Raw genomic sequence first — 16,907 nt, 5'->3', positions numbered from 1 at the left:
CAGCCGCCCGAGTGGCCCTGGCAGTGTAACCTCTACTCCTACCTACTTCCCCATTTGCCCTGAGCAAGTGACCAGGAGCTCAGCTCCCAGAGCCGCGTGGCCTGCTAGTCAGGAGCCACCAACCAAGGCCTCCCTGCCTCCCATAGAATAACATTGGGCCTAACTCACTCTGCCCTTGCCGTGGTTTCCTCTGTAATTGCCTCAAAAGAAACCCTTGGAACCGAGGGTTGGTTATTGCCCTTATGGGTGGATGCAGTATTTTTGGACCACGCTCGATACAAGGAGCAACAAAAGGAACCACTGCCTTGTGGAGACTGAAGGGCTCCCATGGATTTAGCCACTTCAGTATCCTCCTTCATTTTTTCAAGTGAAATGTCTACCACCGGCACAAAAAGGTGTTCCTTGTCAAAGGGTGGGTTTAATATCGAAGTCTGAACCTCTGGTTTAAACCCTGATATGCGCAGCTAGGCGTGTCTTCTTAAAAGAACAATAGTGTTCACCGCTCGGGCGGATGTATCAGTAGCATCCAGGGAACATCTAATTTAGTTATTAGAAATTAACTGTCCCTCACGTACCATGTCTTGCGCTTTTGATTTGTGTTCTTGAGGTAGAAATTGGATGAGTTGTTCCATTTCATCCAAGTGTGCGCGATCATACCATGCTAGCAATTCTTGGGTATTACAAATGCCCCAGAAGTTAGCTGCCTGGGAGGTTATCCTTTTCTCTGAAGTATCAAGGAGTTTAGACTCTTTATCTGGGGGTGGTGCGTCTGCAGTACTCTGGGAGTTTGCCCTTTTCCGTGCATTAGAAACTACTAATGAATCTAATGGTAGATGGCCCTTTATGTAGACTGGATCCGATGGGGCAGGCTTGTAATTTTATCTACCCTAGGGGTGAGGATATGTGCTTTAAAAGGATCCTTAAAAATGTTGTCTACATGTCTGGTCATCCCTTTCATCATGAGTGAGAGTGTGTGAGAGAGAGTGTGTGAGTGTGTGAGAGTGTGTGTGAGAGAGTGTGTGAGTGTGTGAGAGAGAGTGTGTGAGTGTGTGAGAGAGAGTGTGTGAGTGTGTGAGAGAGAGTGTGTGTGAGAGAGTGTGTGAGTGTGTGAGAGAGAGTGTGTGAGTGTGTGAGAGAGAGTGTGTGAGAGAGAGTGTGTGAGAGAGAGTGTGTGAGTGTGTGAGAGTGAGAGTGTGAGAGAGAGTGTGTGAGAGAGAGTGTGTGAGAGAGAGAGAGAGTGTGTGGTGAGAGAGTGAGAGAGTGAGAGAGAGAGAGAGAGAGAGAGAGAGAGAGAGAGAGAGAGAGAGAGAGAGAGAGAGAGAGAGAGAGAGAGAGAGAGAGAGAGAGAGAGAGAGAGAGAGAGAGAGAGAGAGAGAGAGAGAGAGAGAGAGAGAGAGAGAGAGAGAGAGAGAGAGAGAGAGAGAGAGAGAGAGAGAGAGAGAGAGAGAGAGAGAGAGAGAGTGTGTGTGTGTGTGTGTGTGTGTGTGTGTGTGTGTGTGTGTGTGTGTGTGTGTGTGTGTGTGTGTGTGTGTGTGTGTGAGAGAGAGAGAGAGAGAGAGAGAGAGAGAGAGAGAGAGAGAGAGAGAGAGCGAGAGAGAGAGAGCTCGGGTGAAGTTGACACAGGTATAGGCTGGGGTAGAGAAGGTGAAGGAAGAGGTAGAGGAGGAAGGGAAGGATTTGTCCCAATGGTTCTCTTCTTCAATGGGATGTGGTGTTCCTCTTCTGTAGTAGCACCCCTCTTTAAAGTCACTTTAGTGGTAATATGTCCAGATTTTGGATGTATAACCAGGATTTTCTGTTTCGGATCCGGTTTGTCGAGTGGTTCACCGAAAGCATGCTTTTTAGGTGACTTCGGCATCTCCGTGTGCTTCGGCACCGAAAGTTTTGGAGCCGATGGTTTCTTGGCCGGAGTTTTCAGATCTAAAGCTTGTTTCGGTGGCGATGGAGGATGTTCAGTGCCGGATTCTTTCTTCGACTGCGAAGTCTTTGGCTCGGTGCCCTATTTGGCATGGGGCTTTTCGGAGCCTGAAGGCTTTTTGCTAGGCTTCGGTGCCGGGCCAGAAGGCGGGGCTTCGGAAGCTTGATATCAGTGCCGACCGGGGCCCGAGGGCACGGGTTGGTCCGGAGCCTTTTTCTTCAATGGAAGTGGAAGGTGGTGCGAGGTAGAGACTGTACTTACAGTAAGTTGTCCATGCGGGATGTCTTCATCCTCGTTGGAGCTGTGTTCGGAAATGGAGATGTCTTCCTGTTCCTCATCGGCTCCAAAGCGCTCGCCTCCTTCCTCCTCCTCAGGTCCGAAGAGGTCCGGAATGAAGTCTGTTTGTTGTCTCTGCATGTCGCGTCGTCGGGCCCGAGGATCGCGAAGAGTTATTTTGGAGCGGAAAGTTCTGCACGTGTCGCAGTGGTCTTCCCTGTGGTCGGGTGACAAGCACAAGTTGCACACCTAGTCGGTGCGCGGGTCGACTGCGAGTCAAACCAGGGGCTAGGCCCGACGGCCTACCAAGAGCTCTCCAATCGAAATTGGTTTTAAATAATCACACGATCCGCTAAGAAATGGAAACGCGATCGGAAACAATACCGTCGAGTGTGAATGTTATACACGCCGAGAAGGACCGAAGGATCGACGTCGAACCAGAGCGTAGCAAGTTAAATCCGAACCCGATGGCGGAAGAAAACAATCTGAAGATGGAGTCTTGCACACTATCACCTAAGGGAGGAGTCCCCTACCTCATGACTAGGGAAAACTTCTCCCAGAAAAACAAAGGGCAAACATCTGGACCCAACACTAAATGGCGATCTTATGCAAAGTATGTGATCTACAGCTCACATGCTTTGAACATAGGTCCTTTCCAAAAAGGTGCCATACACAAACACAAAGGACCTTTAAAGTACATGAGATTAGTAACTGGTAATGGGTGAAGGATTCAGTACTGGTTGCTGGCAGTTATGGAGGGCTTAACAGCAATTCACAGATGCAGCATCTCAACATAAGCTATAGTTGGGTTCTTCCTCTGACTGACCTAAACAACAAAACACCCAGATGGCGTGGCCGGTCACTACACGGAGATCCAACTGATTTGAGATTGGATGGCACTACAGCTAGAAGACCTTAAATATCCTGTGAACTGCAACAACAAGCAAAACGGCCAAAGAGCAGAAACTACCAGAAAAGCATCTGAAACTACAGACAATATTGAAAGGTGGCATGGAAACAAAGGGGAAAGCAAGGCGAACGACAGACATGAGCAGAACTGCATGAAAGCACAAACAGCACTATGAAGCACAGTATCGTGAAAGAGCGCAGCAGCATAAATCCCCCCCCCCCCCCCCCCCACCACCACCAGTAAAGGAGATTAAGTTGGTGTAAAGCTGACATTTTGACTCCCAAAGCACAGAACTGCAAAGCTTCAGAGTTGTTTCACTTGTTTTAATTTCAGAAAAGGGCCCAATGCCCTCCATTTCATACCCAAAGACCAACTGTTCTAAGTACAGAGACATACCTTTTCCAGAGCTGCAGGATCCATTAGACACATCAGTTGGGAATATGTTTCAGGTGCCTAATGTAAGAGAGAGCTTATACAGTTATAAAAAACATTTTTGTGACCTCATGCGCAGAGGCCACAAGCACCCAAATGGAGGGGAAAGGATCTTACATTTACTAAATCAGGCTAATGATAACCAAATTAATGGATGCATATCATGACGTATCGTTCGAATGGATAAGTAAATATATAAAGCTCTGATACACCGGGTTCATGTGTTGCACACTGAAGAATTCACAAAGAAATGTCAAGAATTTAAAGATAATGGAAAACAATTTAGCAAAAACATTGAACTGTTATAATTGTTCAGGGTTTTGTTTTCTTTTTGTTTACAATAGGTACTAAAAAACTTAAAGCATATTTGGAGCAACTTTAAACGCCTTATGTGCCCAAAACTTCAAAATATTTAGAAATCAAAAATGCCTCACTAGGAAAGATAGTCAATCTCAGATTATATTGTAGAAGGTGAAGAAGTGTCCCAGATTACACAGATGGAAGCAAGCATTTTCTTCCTGATTTTTCAATAGGAAGTGATTGATGGATCTCTTATATTGCCTGCTGAACAGTGGCCTGTTCCAGATCACGCTGTGAGAGGCAAGGAGCCAGTATGGTCTTTCAAATCTAGGGTCTACAGGGTTTACCCCAGAGGACAGACTGGTGCTGCTTCTCCCACTCTAATCTGAGAAAGGGTCTGTCCGCACTGCACTATGAGAAATAAGGGGTATTTCACTTAAGGGACTGTAGGAGGACTGAATTTGTGTGTGGTGCAAGGCTTCTATTAGCAATTACAAAGCATAGAATCAGGGAGTCTTAGTACATGGTGGAGGATGTGAGTCGTGGGTGCCAGAAAGGAGATGCCGATCAGGATCACTTTCTAAACGGCAAGACCAGTGTCTAATTGCACTGTGGCACAATTATCAATGGAGACACAAATTGGATGACTGTCACCTTGATTGTGCAAGCTGGGGTATAGAAGCACTGACATTCCTACTTCTGGGGAGGGTGGACAGCCTGCACAGTTGAAACAGGAATACAGAAAAACAGACTACAACACAGCATGCCTGACTCTGGAGGACAAGTGGCAACTCTATACGAGTTATATATGAACACTGCTGTCCAGCAACAGACATCAGTGTATGCCAGAAAAACACTGCTGTGTATGACAGTATGTCACTAGACTCCACTCCCTTTTTACTGCACTAGTAACAATATACTACTAAAAATATGGCACCTGAAAACACCAGGTCTGTGTGGATTAAGATCATTCTTCAAAAGTCAGAAACTGAGGGAATGTAGGTGTGGGGGATCAACAACTGGTCTTAACTAAGAGCACGTCGAGCCTATAAGGAACTGCCAAATTAGCACTAGTTGAGAAAAGGATGCTTCTTACTCTGGTACATTTAGTCCCTGCAGTCAGTAATGTACAGCTCTCTGCTGAATGACCGGCTGGAATTTAAGAAAACTACCACATTTACCATTACAGAGCTCAAACAGAAGCGAACATTTCTGAAGATTGTTTTCTGTAGTTGACAAGCTAAATATTCATCGAGTCTTTCAACACTTAGTTCTGCAATAGTTATGCACATTTGTATGTTTAAGTCCACACAGTCAGTTTAGTCACAGTGGTCCCACAATAATGAGCCTATTGAAGGCTCGGTAATCCGTGCAGTACTCACCAGAAGGCTGGCTCCACTTTGAAACAAGTTGAATGGATATAGAATGCGTTCATAGTGGGCTCGGATGTGGGATCCCACCGCCTTCCCCAGAGAAAACCCCATTCTTGTTGCTATTTTGGTCCATCTCCTCTCCCGGCAGACTGTGTCAAAGCCACCATATTCAGCAACAAACTAGAAATGGAATAGATACATATATATCTATGCTGCTCAAACTTTCATATATGGCTCATTAATTCATTAATGGCAGTGGTTTCAGTATAAAAATGTGTACACGTTTGAAAAATGTAAGAGTTTGACGATTCTTATAATGACCCCAGAATGCTCCCAGAAGCTGGAAGGCAAAATTGGTGAATTTTTTGCATTAAAAAAAAAACGTACCCAAACAAATTTGCAACTTGAAAAACAGTTTAGCTGAACTGTTGTGCAGCTTCAGATACCACTTTATAAGGCCTTATCTAGTAAATGTGTTTGATGGGTGCCAATGTTTAAAAAAAGGTTAATAGTGAATCAGTGCGAAACCATTATAGGCAATACAAAAATATATTACAAGCCCAATTCTTTAAGTTACAGAAGGACACCTGCACACATGTATGAGTCGTTGCAGTGGTGCAGATTTACTACTTTCAGGAATTCTATTTTGTTTACAAGAGTAGGCCTGAAACTCCTATTTCTAGTAATCTTTTGTGAATTCCATCTTCACCTGGGCAAATACACACACATATCTGCTCGCATGAATATATGCTGAGCAACAGCACATTCACTTTCCTTATACCCCTTGTTTTCCCTCACCCTGGGAAAAGTTTCACTCCTGCCCTTGTCAGGAGTACATTTCCAAACCCTTTCTAGTGCAGGAAGAGATTAGAGAATAGTTTGTGAATATCCTTAAACCTTCAAGTTTGTGGAAAAGCACAGACTCTCTCAGTGCAATGTAACCCTTGAGCTTCTGTATCTCACTTCCTGGCCCATAAGCAAATTTGAAGAAGGTGGCAAAGTCAGACTCCTGATAAAATCCAAACAGATTAGAATACAAACCCTTACATAATGAGAAGACTTATAAGAGCTCTGATATAATTAGACCACCACCATAATATCTTGCCTCACAGCATGACACTAAAGGGTGCAAGCAGCTTTGTCGATTTAAAGTCAGCATTTGACCTTGTTCCCCGTACTAAATTATTGGTGATTCTGCAGGAATTGGGGGATGCCTCCCGAACTGTTAACACTCATTATCAGAATGCACGAGGATAATTATGCTAAAATTCTATGGGGCTCCCAGGGAATGGTTACTAGTGCTTTTCGGGTAGAGAGAGGTGTGTGCCAGGGCTGCCTTATGGCCCCCACATTATTCTCGTTGTTTACAAACGGAATAGTGAATAGCATGGAATCTACCACTACTGATGCCCCGTCATTAGCAGGTGAAAAAGAATCGCCATTTTAATGTTCGCGGACAACACATTAATTATTTCAAAGACCCCAAGTAGCCTTAAGCGGCCCGGTTAATTTTCGAGGAGTTTTGCACCACGTGGGGTCTGGAAGTTAATGTGTCGAAAACGAAATGTATGTCTTTAAACCCACATAGAGCTTTTAAAGGTAGTATTTTAATGAACAATTGTCCATTGGAGCAAGTCAAAGCGTTTACTTATCTGGGGGTTAATATACAGAGTGATCTAAAATGGAACCAAAAATTGACCTGGCGACATCAAAGCATCGACAATTGGCGGGAGTGCTCCAATTGGAGTATAATACTTCACTCACAAAACCAATTAGACCGGTGCTCCAGGTATAAAATATGAAAGTGGTAAGCTCAGCCCTCTATGGAGCAGAACTATGGGGGTGTGAAAATTTGACAAAACTTATCATAGCAGAAAATAGGTTCCTATGTAAGATTACCAACCTCCCTCAAAGAACCCCAGTGTGTCCACTACTTTACGATCCTGGGAGAAAGCCCTTGGCTGATATTGCAAAATTACGCCCTTTACTATACTGACGTAGATTTTGGACTACACCTGAATTGATATCATATGCAGCGGGCTTTATGGATATAATAAAGGCTGATAACTTTGACCAAATCAAATGGTTACGTGAGGTTCGAGATACCCTAATAAGTATTGGCCTGACAACACTATGGGATGACCCAACTACTGCTCGCTTCCCCCCGAAAAAGTTTTTAAAAGAAAAATACTGGGAGAGGGTAACGCACAAAACCCTCAGAACTAGCGAGTCATCATCGCTTACAGGAATCTTTCTGGAAATAAAATGTATCCCGAGACTAGAAAAATACTGGGACACAATAACTAACACACATGATCGAAAGTTCTAGTTCCAGCTTAGGGTGGGTTCATTGCCTTTAAGAGCTGTCACTGCCAGATGGGCTAAATCAGGTGATAACAAGTGCCCTGTATGCCAGGTCCATGTGGAGTCGTAGGCACATCTACTGTTTGCTTGCCCAGCATATTCTGACCCACGACGTGCATGGCTGGTGCCCATCAGTAAATTGCTAGGCACTAGAAGGAGTGAAGAGGCTGAAAGAATCCTACGTACCGATACATCAACTCCTATTAATGTAGCAGTGGTAAAATTTCTAGGGTGGTCATTTTTTATCTAAATAATATGGTGGTATCTGCCATTGCTCATTTTGCACATGTACCAGGGGATTTATAGCGATACACTATTTTAGCTGTTATTAGCTTTATCAGAGCGTGTGGATAATTATCCAGGGCTAAAGTTTTGTGTTCCTTTGGATGAGAATCTCATAAATGTAATTTTTCTTAAGCACATATTACGGTTTTTAAAGTTTTTATTGAAATCCAGTTTATGATGATTTGATTTAATCTCCCCAAGCAAGTTTTATATTTATGCCTGGCATTGTGTGTAATGAAATATTTTTGTACCATGCTTTTATGACTAAACTGTCGAATAAAGTTTGTTTTGAATTGGGTGCAAGCAGCTTTTTTTTTTCTTTTTAAAACAGGAAAAGTAGATTTCTGAAGAGTCTATATTAAAAAAAAAAAATACACTCCCCTGTAATGCTTACAGTGCAAATTAGCAGGAAACATGCTGAGTGCCTGCAACAAGAACATTTCTATGGTGAGGAAATGTGAATTTTGTGATCAGTTATGTCCCCTATCGTAGACCCCAACGGCTCCATGTGCATGCTATAAGTACATGTATGTTCCCTCCTGCTCCAGTTTTGAAGACGCAAATATATGTGCATCCACCGTCAACATGTCCTCTTTCAGACCCGCCATGAATGGGTCAGATATTCCATTCCTAAGTATGAAAGGCCACCGACTTTATGTGGTTCACTTTCCACATTTTACAGATTCAGGCGAGTAGGCCCCGAATTCTGTCATCAAGCCTTTTCCTGCCTTCTGCTTCTGAAAGCTCCAGTCTGAGCATGCATCTGTATCCATGAACTTTGTCCTACTCCCTGCGCGGCTAACGGTGCCTGATCCAGCATATCGCCTGCCAAAAACTGTATTTCACCTTCAAGATTATCTCCTCCGCTCCTCATCCGATGCATTCCTGTCTAGTAGTTTAGGTAAACATTCCTCCAGCTATCGTGCAAAGGGCCAGGCCTCGCTGTCCTCATGCAAGTAATTCATAGCCCCGTTACCATGGAATATTCCTACCCCCTCGCATCTAGTGTAGACACTTAGACGCTTGCACACGCACTAACAGTCAGTATAGAATAGATTCTATCCTAGAGACCTTTCCTTTTGGATAACACAGTTCTTTAAACATAGGATATTAGATATGATTTGGGATTAGGTTGACATAGCCCCCAGACTTCTGTCTCCACATGTAGAGCTAAATGTCAAGTCCCCTTCACCCTCTAGTTGCACGTCAATCACACGTCATGCGGCTGCGCGCGCATCTCTGCCAAACATTTCTGCTGACATTGCAGGATTCTTTTATGGATCCACCCACTTGTGACATCATGTATAATGACGTTTATTAAATTACGCCCCTATGACCGGCTCTATTAGTTACGTATGCACAGTTTATCTGTATTATCAGCTGTTACGCCTCTTGCATCTGTTTCACTGTAATGTATTTTCTATAAAACTACCTATCTGTCAATAATGTATGCCCTTCCTTCCTGAACTTTCGTGGTGATGGAATAGAATGCCTACAATTCGAATTGTATTCCTTTGTATAGGAATAAAGCCTTTTAAAACCTCTAATACCACGGATTCTGCCTCTTATATTTACTGAGTTATTCTTAATAGACTTTACCGCATAAAAAATAGTACCGGTAATGAAATATTTACCACAATGGAATGACACTGATGTTGTATTTACTTTGATGGAAAGAACAGAAAAACCGAAGAAACTTATTAGGATGTCTGTTAGAGAGGACTCCGACTGACATCGCTGTGGATTGGGAACTGACCCATGGTGCGGTCGCAATCTTTCATTTTCAATGGGAGCTTGTGGGGCGGGCCGAAACTGCCCGAAGCACAACCTCCCATTGAAAAAATTGACGTTTTTAAACATCCCTGCACCGTGTGGTAAAGGGGGGGCACCATAGGTGCCCCCCAGGGCCACATGTGGAGGGCCAGGAGGGAAGGGGGCCCTGCAAGGGGCCCCCAGACTTTTTCTGACAGCAGTTCCATGTCGGAAAGGCCAACATGGAACTGCTGTTGCAAAGTGCCATCATAATCGCGACTGCGGAAATGCCATCCTTAAGTGATTAGGAGGCCTTTCCGACTAGCCGACGGGCTCCTTGAGCCCGTCGGAACAGAGATGGATTCCCCAGCTGGTTTAAAATCCGACCGCCATCATCATACTACGGCATTCGGACTTTAAACCTACAATGTCGGCAGGGGCGTAACACAGGCCCCCGCGCTGCGGAGGGGGCCCCAGAGCTGCAGGGGGCCCCCCTCAGCACAGTACTCCGGCGTGAGAGCTACGGATAAAATGCGGCGTGGGGGCCCCTCTGTGTACCTTGCAGGGGGCCCCCCTTAAACCTTCTTTACACCACTGAATGTCAGTCGAAAAGCCTCCAACCAGCAGTCGGAGGCTGTCCACCCGACATTGTAATTAGGCTCTTAGTGTCTCTAAAGTGGCTATACTACGAAATACAAGAAATTGTCTCCTGGCAATACATACAGTCTCCGTTTGTTTTTAGAAAACTATCAAACTATAAGAAAAAAGTAGCTTACCTGTAACTTTAGTTCTCCAAAATTAGCTTTTATAGATTCACATGCTAGAGTCATCCCAATCCTGGGAGTCCCACTTTAACATCAAGATAGGAGTTCAATACAAAATATAACCTTATGGCTGTAACAAAGATGTTTTAATATACTACCGGCAGGAAGCTGGCTCTTTATGGGATATATCAAGAAGCTGATATACCGTGTAAAGAGTCCAGGGGTTTCCTTATGAGTGGACCGGGGCTTGCACGTGTGGTTGAGCAACCTTAGGCTTAACACAGAGGAGTGCAAGGCATTTGCAAATACACCCAATGATCAATAAATGATACACATGACTCAGGAAGGAGATCCACATCAATTTATAAAATTAAGTAACTTTATATATGTTTAGGCATCAGAGAAAAATCGTTCAGTTAAGTACATTTAGAAATATAAATTCTTTTCACTTCAAAAAGTGGACACAGTGAGGACCTCTTCTCTGCGGCCAAGGAGGGAGGGGGGGAGAGACAGATGTAGAGGTGTCTTTAAGAGTCAGGTATTCTTAGCAGGAGCAGTCGAAGGAGTCCACGGAGGGCGAAACCACAATGACTAATCTTCCCATTTGGGATTTCCACACAAGGTCCAAGCTACCATCTCCCTTGTTCTATCCAAACTCGATTACGCCAATAGCATCTACCACAGATTACCTTTAATATACGTATAAAACCGCAAGACCACATCTCCCCTGCCTTGAAAGTCATGCATCGGTTACCGGTTGCCAGAAGATCCACATTCAAGCTGCTTTGTATTACCCACAAAGCGATACATGGAATGGAACCACTCATCAGGAATAAAATCACCAAACACATTCAAAAAAGGAACCTCCGCTCTAGAGTGGTACCTACCCTCAAAATCCCAAAATATAAGAAAAAGACCATGGATGGCACATCCTTCTCTGTTCAAGTAGCCAAACTATGGAACTCTTTACTCCCCAACATAAGATCCACAGATAACTACCTTATCATCAAAAAACGAGTCCAGAATTAGCTCTTCCCCACATAAGCACCACATGCAAACAGAAATATACAGCATATACCTCTTTATATGAGCATTTATTTGTACTAAAGATACGTACCTATATATATGTGCATTGCTTTGTATAAACCTGTAAAATAATTATGTTATATACTGCATATACTAACTTCCTTTATGCATCTATATACCCTCCAGGTACTTATGGATCTAGATATTTATTACTTTTCTTCTAATTCATCATATCCAGTGCACTACCCTATTTCTTCCCCTATACCTATATTAATATGTCCTCTACATCCACTCTCATTCATCCCAAACATACCACTACTCTGATCCCCAAAATAACCCTTTCTAGACTCTTCCCTACTCCACCCCTCCTTGCATCATTTAATACATCTTTTACTATTACGATCCCCCAAAACAAGCCTTTCTAAACCCTTCCCTCCGACTCTTCCCCCCCTCCACATCCCTTTATCTCATCCCAAGCCACCTCCTACTGCTATGACGTCCAAAACATCCTTCCCTCTTCTATCCCTACGCTATCCTTTTCAAATTAAATAACAGACTAACATGTCCACTTCGCAAATTAATTTCATATTTCACTATACTAATTCACCACTAATCCTTTATGGGTTTCAGAGTAGCGTGCTACACTCCAAAAAAGCGAATCAACACCACATCGGGGGTTACAAGCGCTATATAAATGTAAACCTTCACTCTTGTATCCCTCCACTATCCTTCTGAATCCAAATACCTGACTAACATATCCACCACTCAAATTACTTAAAAATGCTCCTATGCTAATTCACCACTAATCTTTTATGGGTTCCGAAGTAGAGTGCTACTCACCGAAAAAGCACTTTGACACCTCGTCAGGGGTAGTAAACGCTATATAAATGCTGTTACAATACAATGCAATGGACTCTAGTTCTGGAGGGCTGGGGAACCTGGTTGACATCGTTGGCCCACTTCAAATCAGGCTGGGGGCGACGGGTGCAGTGGATGCTTCAGGTGTCAGGTTGTGGCAGTTCGGGAGGCCTCAGAGTCTTTGCTTTGAAGGTCTGTTGTTGACGAAAGGTCTTGGGTGCCCTCAAGAGGTTCTGGAGTCAACTGCTGCAGGACGAGTCGACTTATTCACAGTTTTCGACGAGGGATGCAGACAGACCGGTGGGGTTGGTACAAGGTCTGCTGCTTATTCTCTCCCCTCTGCTTTTGTGCCTCTTCGGTGTCCACTCTTAGGTCATCAGGATCTGCTTCTGTGGTGCCAGTGACTCCCCTAAATAAAGAATTTAAAGGTGCTAGGGTATTGTAGGGTGGTAGTCGATGGGATGCTGACCCTGGGGTTCACTAAGCTCCCTATATGACCACTTCAAGTTGAAAGTGGGCATAACCCACTCACAGAATTCCTAAGAATGCCGTCACAAATCTGACTATTTCCGTAAAATTGTGTCCACCTCAGTGTAGTCCATCTTAGAGTGGTACTAGCCTGGAAGTGGAACACCTACCTGACTAGCTAATTTTCCCGCCTGTCCAAGTGCCAAGGGGGTCCTGGACAAAGGGGGGAGGCTACTTCTTTTAGGAGGGTAGCCAGACTTGCATTCTAAAGGCGGTAGCTCTTTGAAGCTTGCCGGCCTGGAGAGGCTAATCAGCAAGTCATCCTGTGGGAGGGGGTGTTACACCCTCTTCCTGGCCAAGTTTTTCCTCTGGGCCTCCGGAGAGCAGAGGCTCTCACCCTAGGAGGTCAGAACAGTGTCTTGGGTGGCAGGCTAGCAGAAACCAGTCAGTGAGCACACCAGAGGCTGGTAGGTTTTCAGGTGGCACCTCTAAGGTGCCCTCTGGGTGCATGTATTGGTAAATCCATCACTGGAATAAGTGTGGGTTTATCAATAAGAGATGTTTGATACCAAACATCCATATTTTCAGTGAAGCCATCATGTAGCTGTGGGGAACTCATTTTCACCAGTGTCCAGCACATATTTTAAAATTGCTTCCCTGTCCACTTGCACTGGAAGTAATAGGACTGACCAGCACAGGGGCATATCGTATCATGCAGGTATGCCCTCAAATGTAATTTTCAGCACCCTGCCTTAGGGCTGTCAGGCCTGCTGTAGGTGTGACTTACAAATATCACATGCAGTGTTAGGGGACATGGCACACACTACCATCACCAAACTTCGACAAACAGAGACGATCAATTTAAAAACCAACATCCCAAGTGGCCACCATCCTTCAGATTTGAATAAAGCACTGTGAATTATTAATACATAGATGAACCTTTAACAGGGAGGAGGTTGGATCGCATGAGTACCTAAGAAAGATACCAATTCTGGAGAACTAGTTAAAGGTAAATATTCTTCTCCAGAATGAGATCTTTCGTAAATTCAAAAAGCTTGAATCCGAATTAACAATCGGTCATTACTACAGTACAGTTTTTTGCAGCTAGAGGATAATTAATATTTAACAAGGCTTACCTTTTCGAAAAAAAGACTGCGTAGAACTGCTAACTGACTGCAGCATCCCTCTGCACTGTAGAATCCAGGCAACATTTTTGAGTAAAAGTATGCCTGTTTTTCCAGGTTGAAGCCCAGCAGATGTCCACTAAAGACACTTCAGAAAACAACGCTGCTGACGTAGAGCAACTTCTAGATTAATGTGTTGACACCAGTCCTTGAAAAGGATGGCCAGCCTTATGATAGGATACAATGGCAGCAGACATCCAGCAAATGTTTGCATTTTATTGTAGATGATTCTTTTTCAACTGTTTTCATAGTTCTACTCAAACTGTGCATTTTGTCAGGGAGAATAATTAATTGATAGAATGATTAGTATGCATGATATTGTCGATCTTAATGGTTTAATAGATCTTCCGTAAATTGAGTGTTATCTCGAGAAATTGGCACAGATAGAAAGGTCACCATACAGGATACTTTGATATGTTTTAATTGTTGTGCTTTTATGAATATTGTAATCTAATTGAATAAAGATATTGAAATATTTCGCCATCTAAACATAGTGCGACGTCGGACCACATTTGCTTGTTTTACTGGCCCAAAATTGCTAAGGCGCGAGAGCCCCAAATGATGTTCTATCCATTGCCGAAACCCGCTTGCCAATATTATCTAGCCTTCTTCCTTCTCTGTCCAGTGGAGTGGACAAGGGTGACAATTGATCAGCTTGCATCACCATGGTGTCTGATCTGAACATGGGTGTCCAATAAAGCACACAGGAGTATTATCTGGGGCTTTACATTTATTGTCGAGCCTTGATATAACAGCTGCTACTGTTGCCTGATTTTTCTTTGTTTTAAGCCCCTCTGACCAGATATGATCTAATATTGGTATTGCTTGCACAATCTTTCTGGTTGGGACTGGTAGATCAAACCTTTTTAGATGTCCTTTTAATCAGGGAAGGCAACTATATAATTCAGTGGGGAGTCTAATGGAGTAGGAGTTGTATCACCCTCGAATGGAGCTATATATTCATCCCACTCAGAACCAGTATTGCCTGGAGAAAGAGTAGTAGCTCTGCTTGTTGGTCTTCAGCATAGACATGATCATTATATGGATGTTCTGTTTGCAGCACATGAGATACTGCTGGAGAGTGTATTGGTGTAATTAGTCTTTGTGGAACCACCGAAGATGTGCAAGGAGCGGTGGGCTGGGTTTGAGGTGCTGAGGGTAGAGCTGGCAGAGAAATTTTCTTTTTTTGCGCTTCAGCCACAGGATCTGGAAAATATTCATAATAGACTGCCATCATCATCATTATCCGATAGTCTCTTACTAGGTTTAATGGTACCTGCATCATAGACCGGTAAGGGTGTGCGAAGCACCTTGTCTGACTCCTTTGTATTGCCACGTTGGTTCCTACTGTTCCTTGAATGACTGAAAAACGACTCTGGATCAAGAAAGTTCGGATTCTTTTTCAGTTATAGTCCGGTTGAGCCTCTCTTTAGCCATCTACTGGGTCTTGGTACTTAATGTTGAGCTGAGTGCGACTATAATTAGGGCTGGGCGTAGTTGGCGTAGCGCCACTACGCAGAATTTTGGAAAAAATGTGTGGGAAACGAGCGCACGTCCTGAGGGTCCGTGTGCCCGGGACAGGGGTCCCTCGTGCCTGGGCAGGCTCCCCGATCTACCCGGCCTGGCTGGGTTGAGAAGCAGGGACCGACCCCGGGGCATGGGTTTCGGTCAGGGTTTGGGAGCCCCCGTCCTGCGGACTGCCAAGTGTCCATCTGCCCGGGACAAGGGTCCCTGTTGCAGAGCCCCGGAGACCTGCAAGGCTCCATGGGTCCCGGGCAGTCCTCCCCCGGGCGGCTGAGCCCCAGGAGCGCCTGCGGGCCTCCCCATGCCTGAGGCACAGCGTGGGGTCCCCGAGCCGTGGAGTCCCCGAGCCCTACGGCCCCCCCCAGGCCTGCGGCCCCCGAGCCCTGCAAGGGCCGGCGGGAGCCCTCCCGCGAAGGCTCGGGGCAGGCATATAGGCGTTATTTCAGTCCCGGCCATCTGGTCGCACCTCTCCCCTCGGCCATCTGGTCGCACGCAATGCTTTCCAATGGGGCGACCAGATGGCCGGGCCGGCCTGGAAGTCCCGATGAGGGCTCATTTACCTCCCGGATCCCATCCTGAGTCTAGCGGTGCGCACGGGTTCCCAGAAAGAGGGGCAGCCTTCCTCCGGATTACTAGGGGCAGGGTATGCCCGACACACCGCCCGGGCTGGTGGTTCTCTGCCGGGGACCAGATGGGCTATACCCGGGCAACACCTCCCAGGCGTCCGGGGGCTCCCTCCCACAGCGTGGCAAAGTGCCCGGGACGGGCTCCACGGGTAGTCCTCCCCCGGGATCGAGAGCTCCGGTGGTCCTCCCCGTGCCAGAGGCCCAGCCGGGGTCCCCGAGCCCCCCGGGAAGCGGAGCCCCCTCAGCCCTGCGTGGGCAGGCGGGAGCCCTACCACGAAGGCTCGGGGCGGGCAGACGGGAGTCCTTTAGGTCCCGGCTATCTGGTCGCACCTTTCCCCTCGGCCATCTGGTCGCACACAATGCTTTCCAATAAGGGCGACCAGATGGCCGGGCTGGCCTGGAAGTCCCGATGAGGGCTCATTTGCCTCCCCGATCCAAGCCTGGGCTCCAGGAGGTCGGGCACGTCCACGCCTAGGGTCCCCTCCGTCTTGCGGTGCGCACAGGATACCAGAAAGGGGGGTAGCCTTCCTCCGGATTACTAGGGACAGGGTACTCTGGGACCCCTCTCGGCCTAGCGGTCCTCAGCCGGCAGTTGGACGGGCCAGAATGCCGCCCCAGCCCTGGGTCCGTCCCTGGGCCTGCCGCGTGGCAGTCTGCCCCGGATGGGGTCCGGCGGGCCTCCCCCTGCTGGGCTGGGTCCAGGGGCCCGGGGAGGGCAGCCTCCCCACCCCAGGCTACGTCCTCGGTCCTGCTGCGTGGCAGGGTGCCCGAACGAGGTCCCATGGGCCCGGGGAGGCTTCCCCTTCGCCTCCGGGAGCCCCGGCTGGGTCCAGGGGCGCCGCTGGGC

The 16,907-nt window shown here is 46.1% G+C and overlaps 1 protein-coding gene across 6 annotated transcripts in view; it reads right to left on the bottom strand.

The window, feature by feature from the left end:
• Positions 1-16,907, bottom strand: part of KDM5B (lysine demethylase 5B) — an 897,967-nt gene that overhangs the window by 794,942 nt on the left and 86,118 nt on the right. For 4 of the 6 annotated variants that reach the window (XM_085600396.1, XM_085600377.1, XM_085600387.1 and 1 more), the window contains exons 4-5: positions 5,219-5,389; positions 3,501-3,557 (exon numbers count right to left, since the gene is read on the bottom strand). In XM_085600396.1, coding sequence (XP_085456522.1) covers positions 3,501-3,557; positions 5,219-5,389 — 228 coding nt within the window. The remainder of the gene's footprint in view (positions 1-3,500; positions 3,558-5,218; positions 5,390-16,907) is intronic. The other 2 variants (XM_085600404.1, XM_085600414.1) reach the window with 1 other exon arrangement.

Source organism: Triturus cristatus, chromosome 1_2 (genome assembly GCF_964204655.1).
Source record: "Triturus cristatus chromosome 1_2, aTriCri1.1, whole genome shotgun sequence".
Lineage (NCBI taxonomy): Eukaryota > Metazoa > Chordata > Amphibia > Caudata > Salamandridae > Triturus > Triturus cristatus.
The sequence above is the reverse complement of the archived record's forward strand: the minus strand, read 5'-3'. Positions and strand labels throughout refer to the sequence as shown.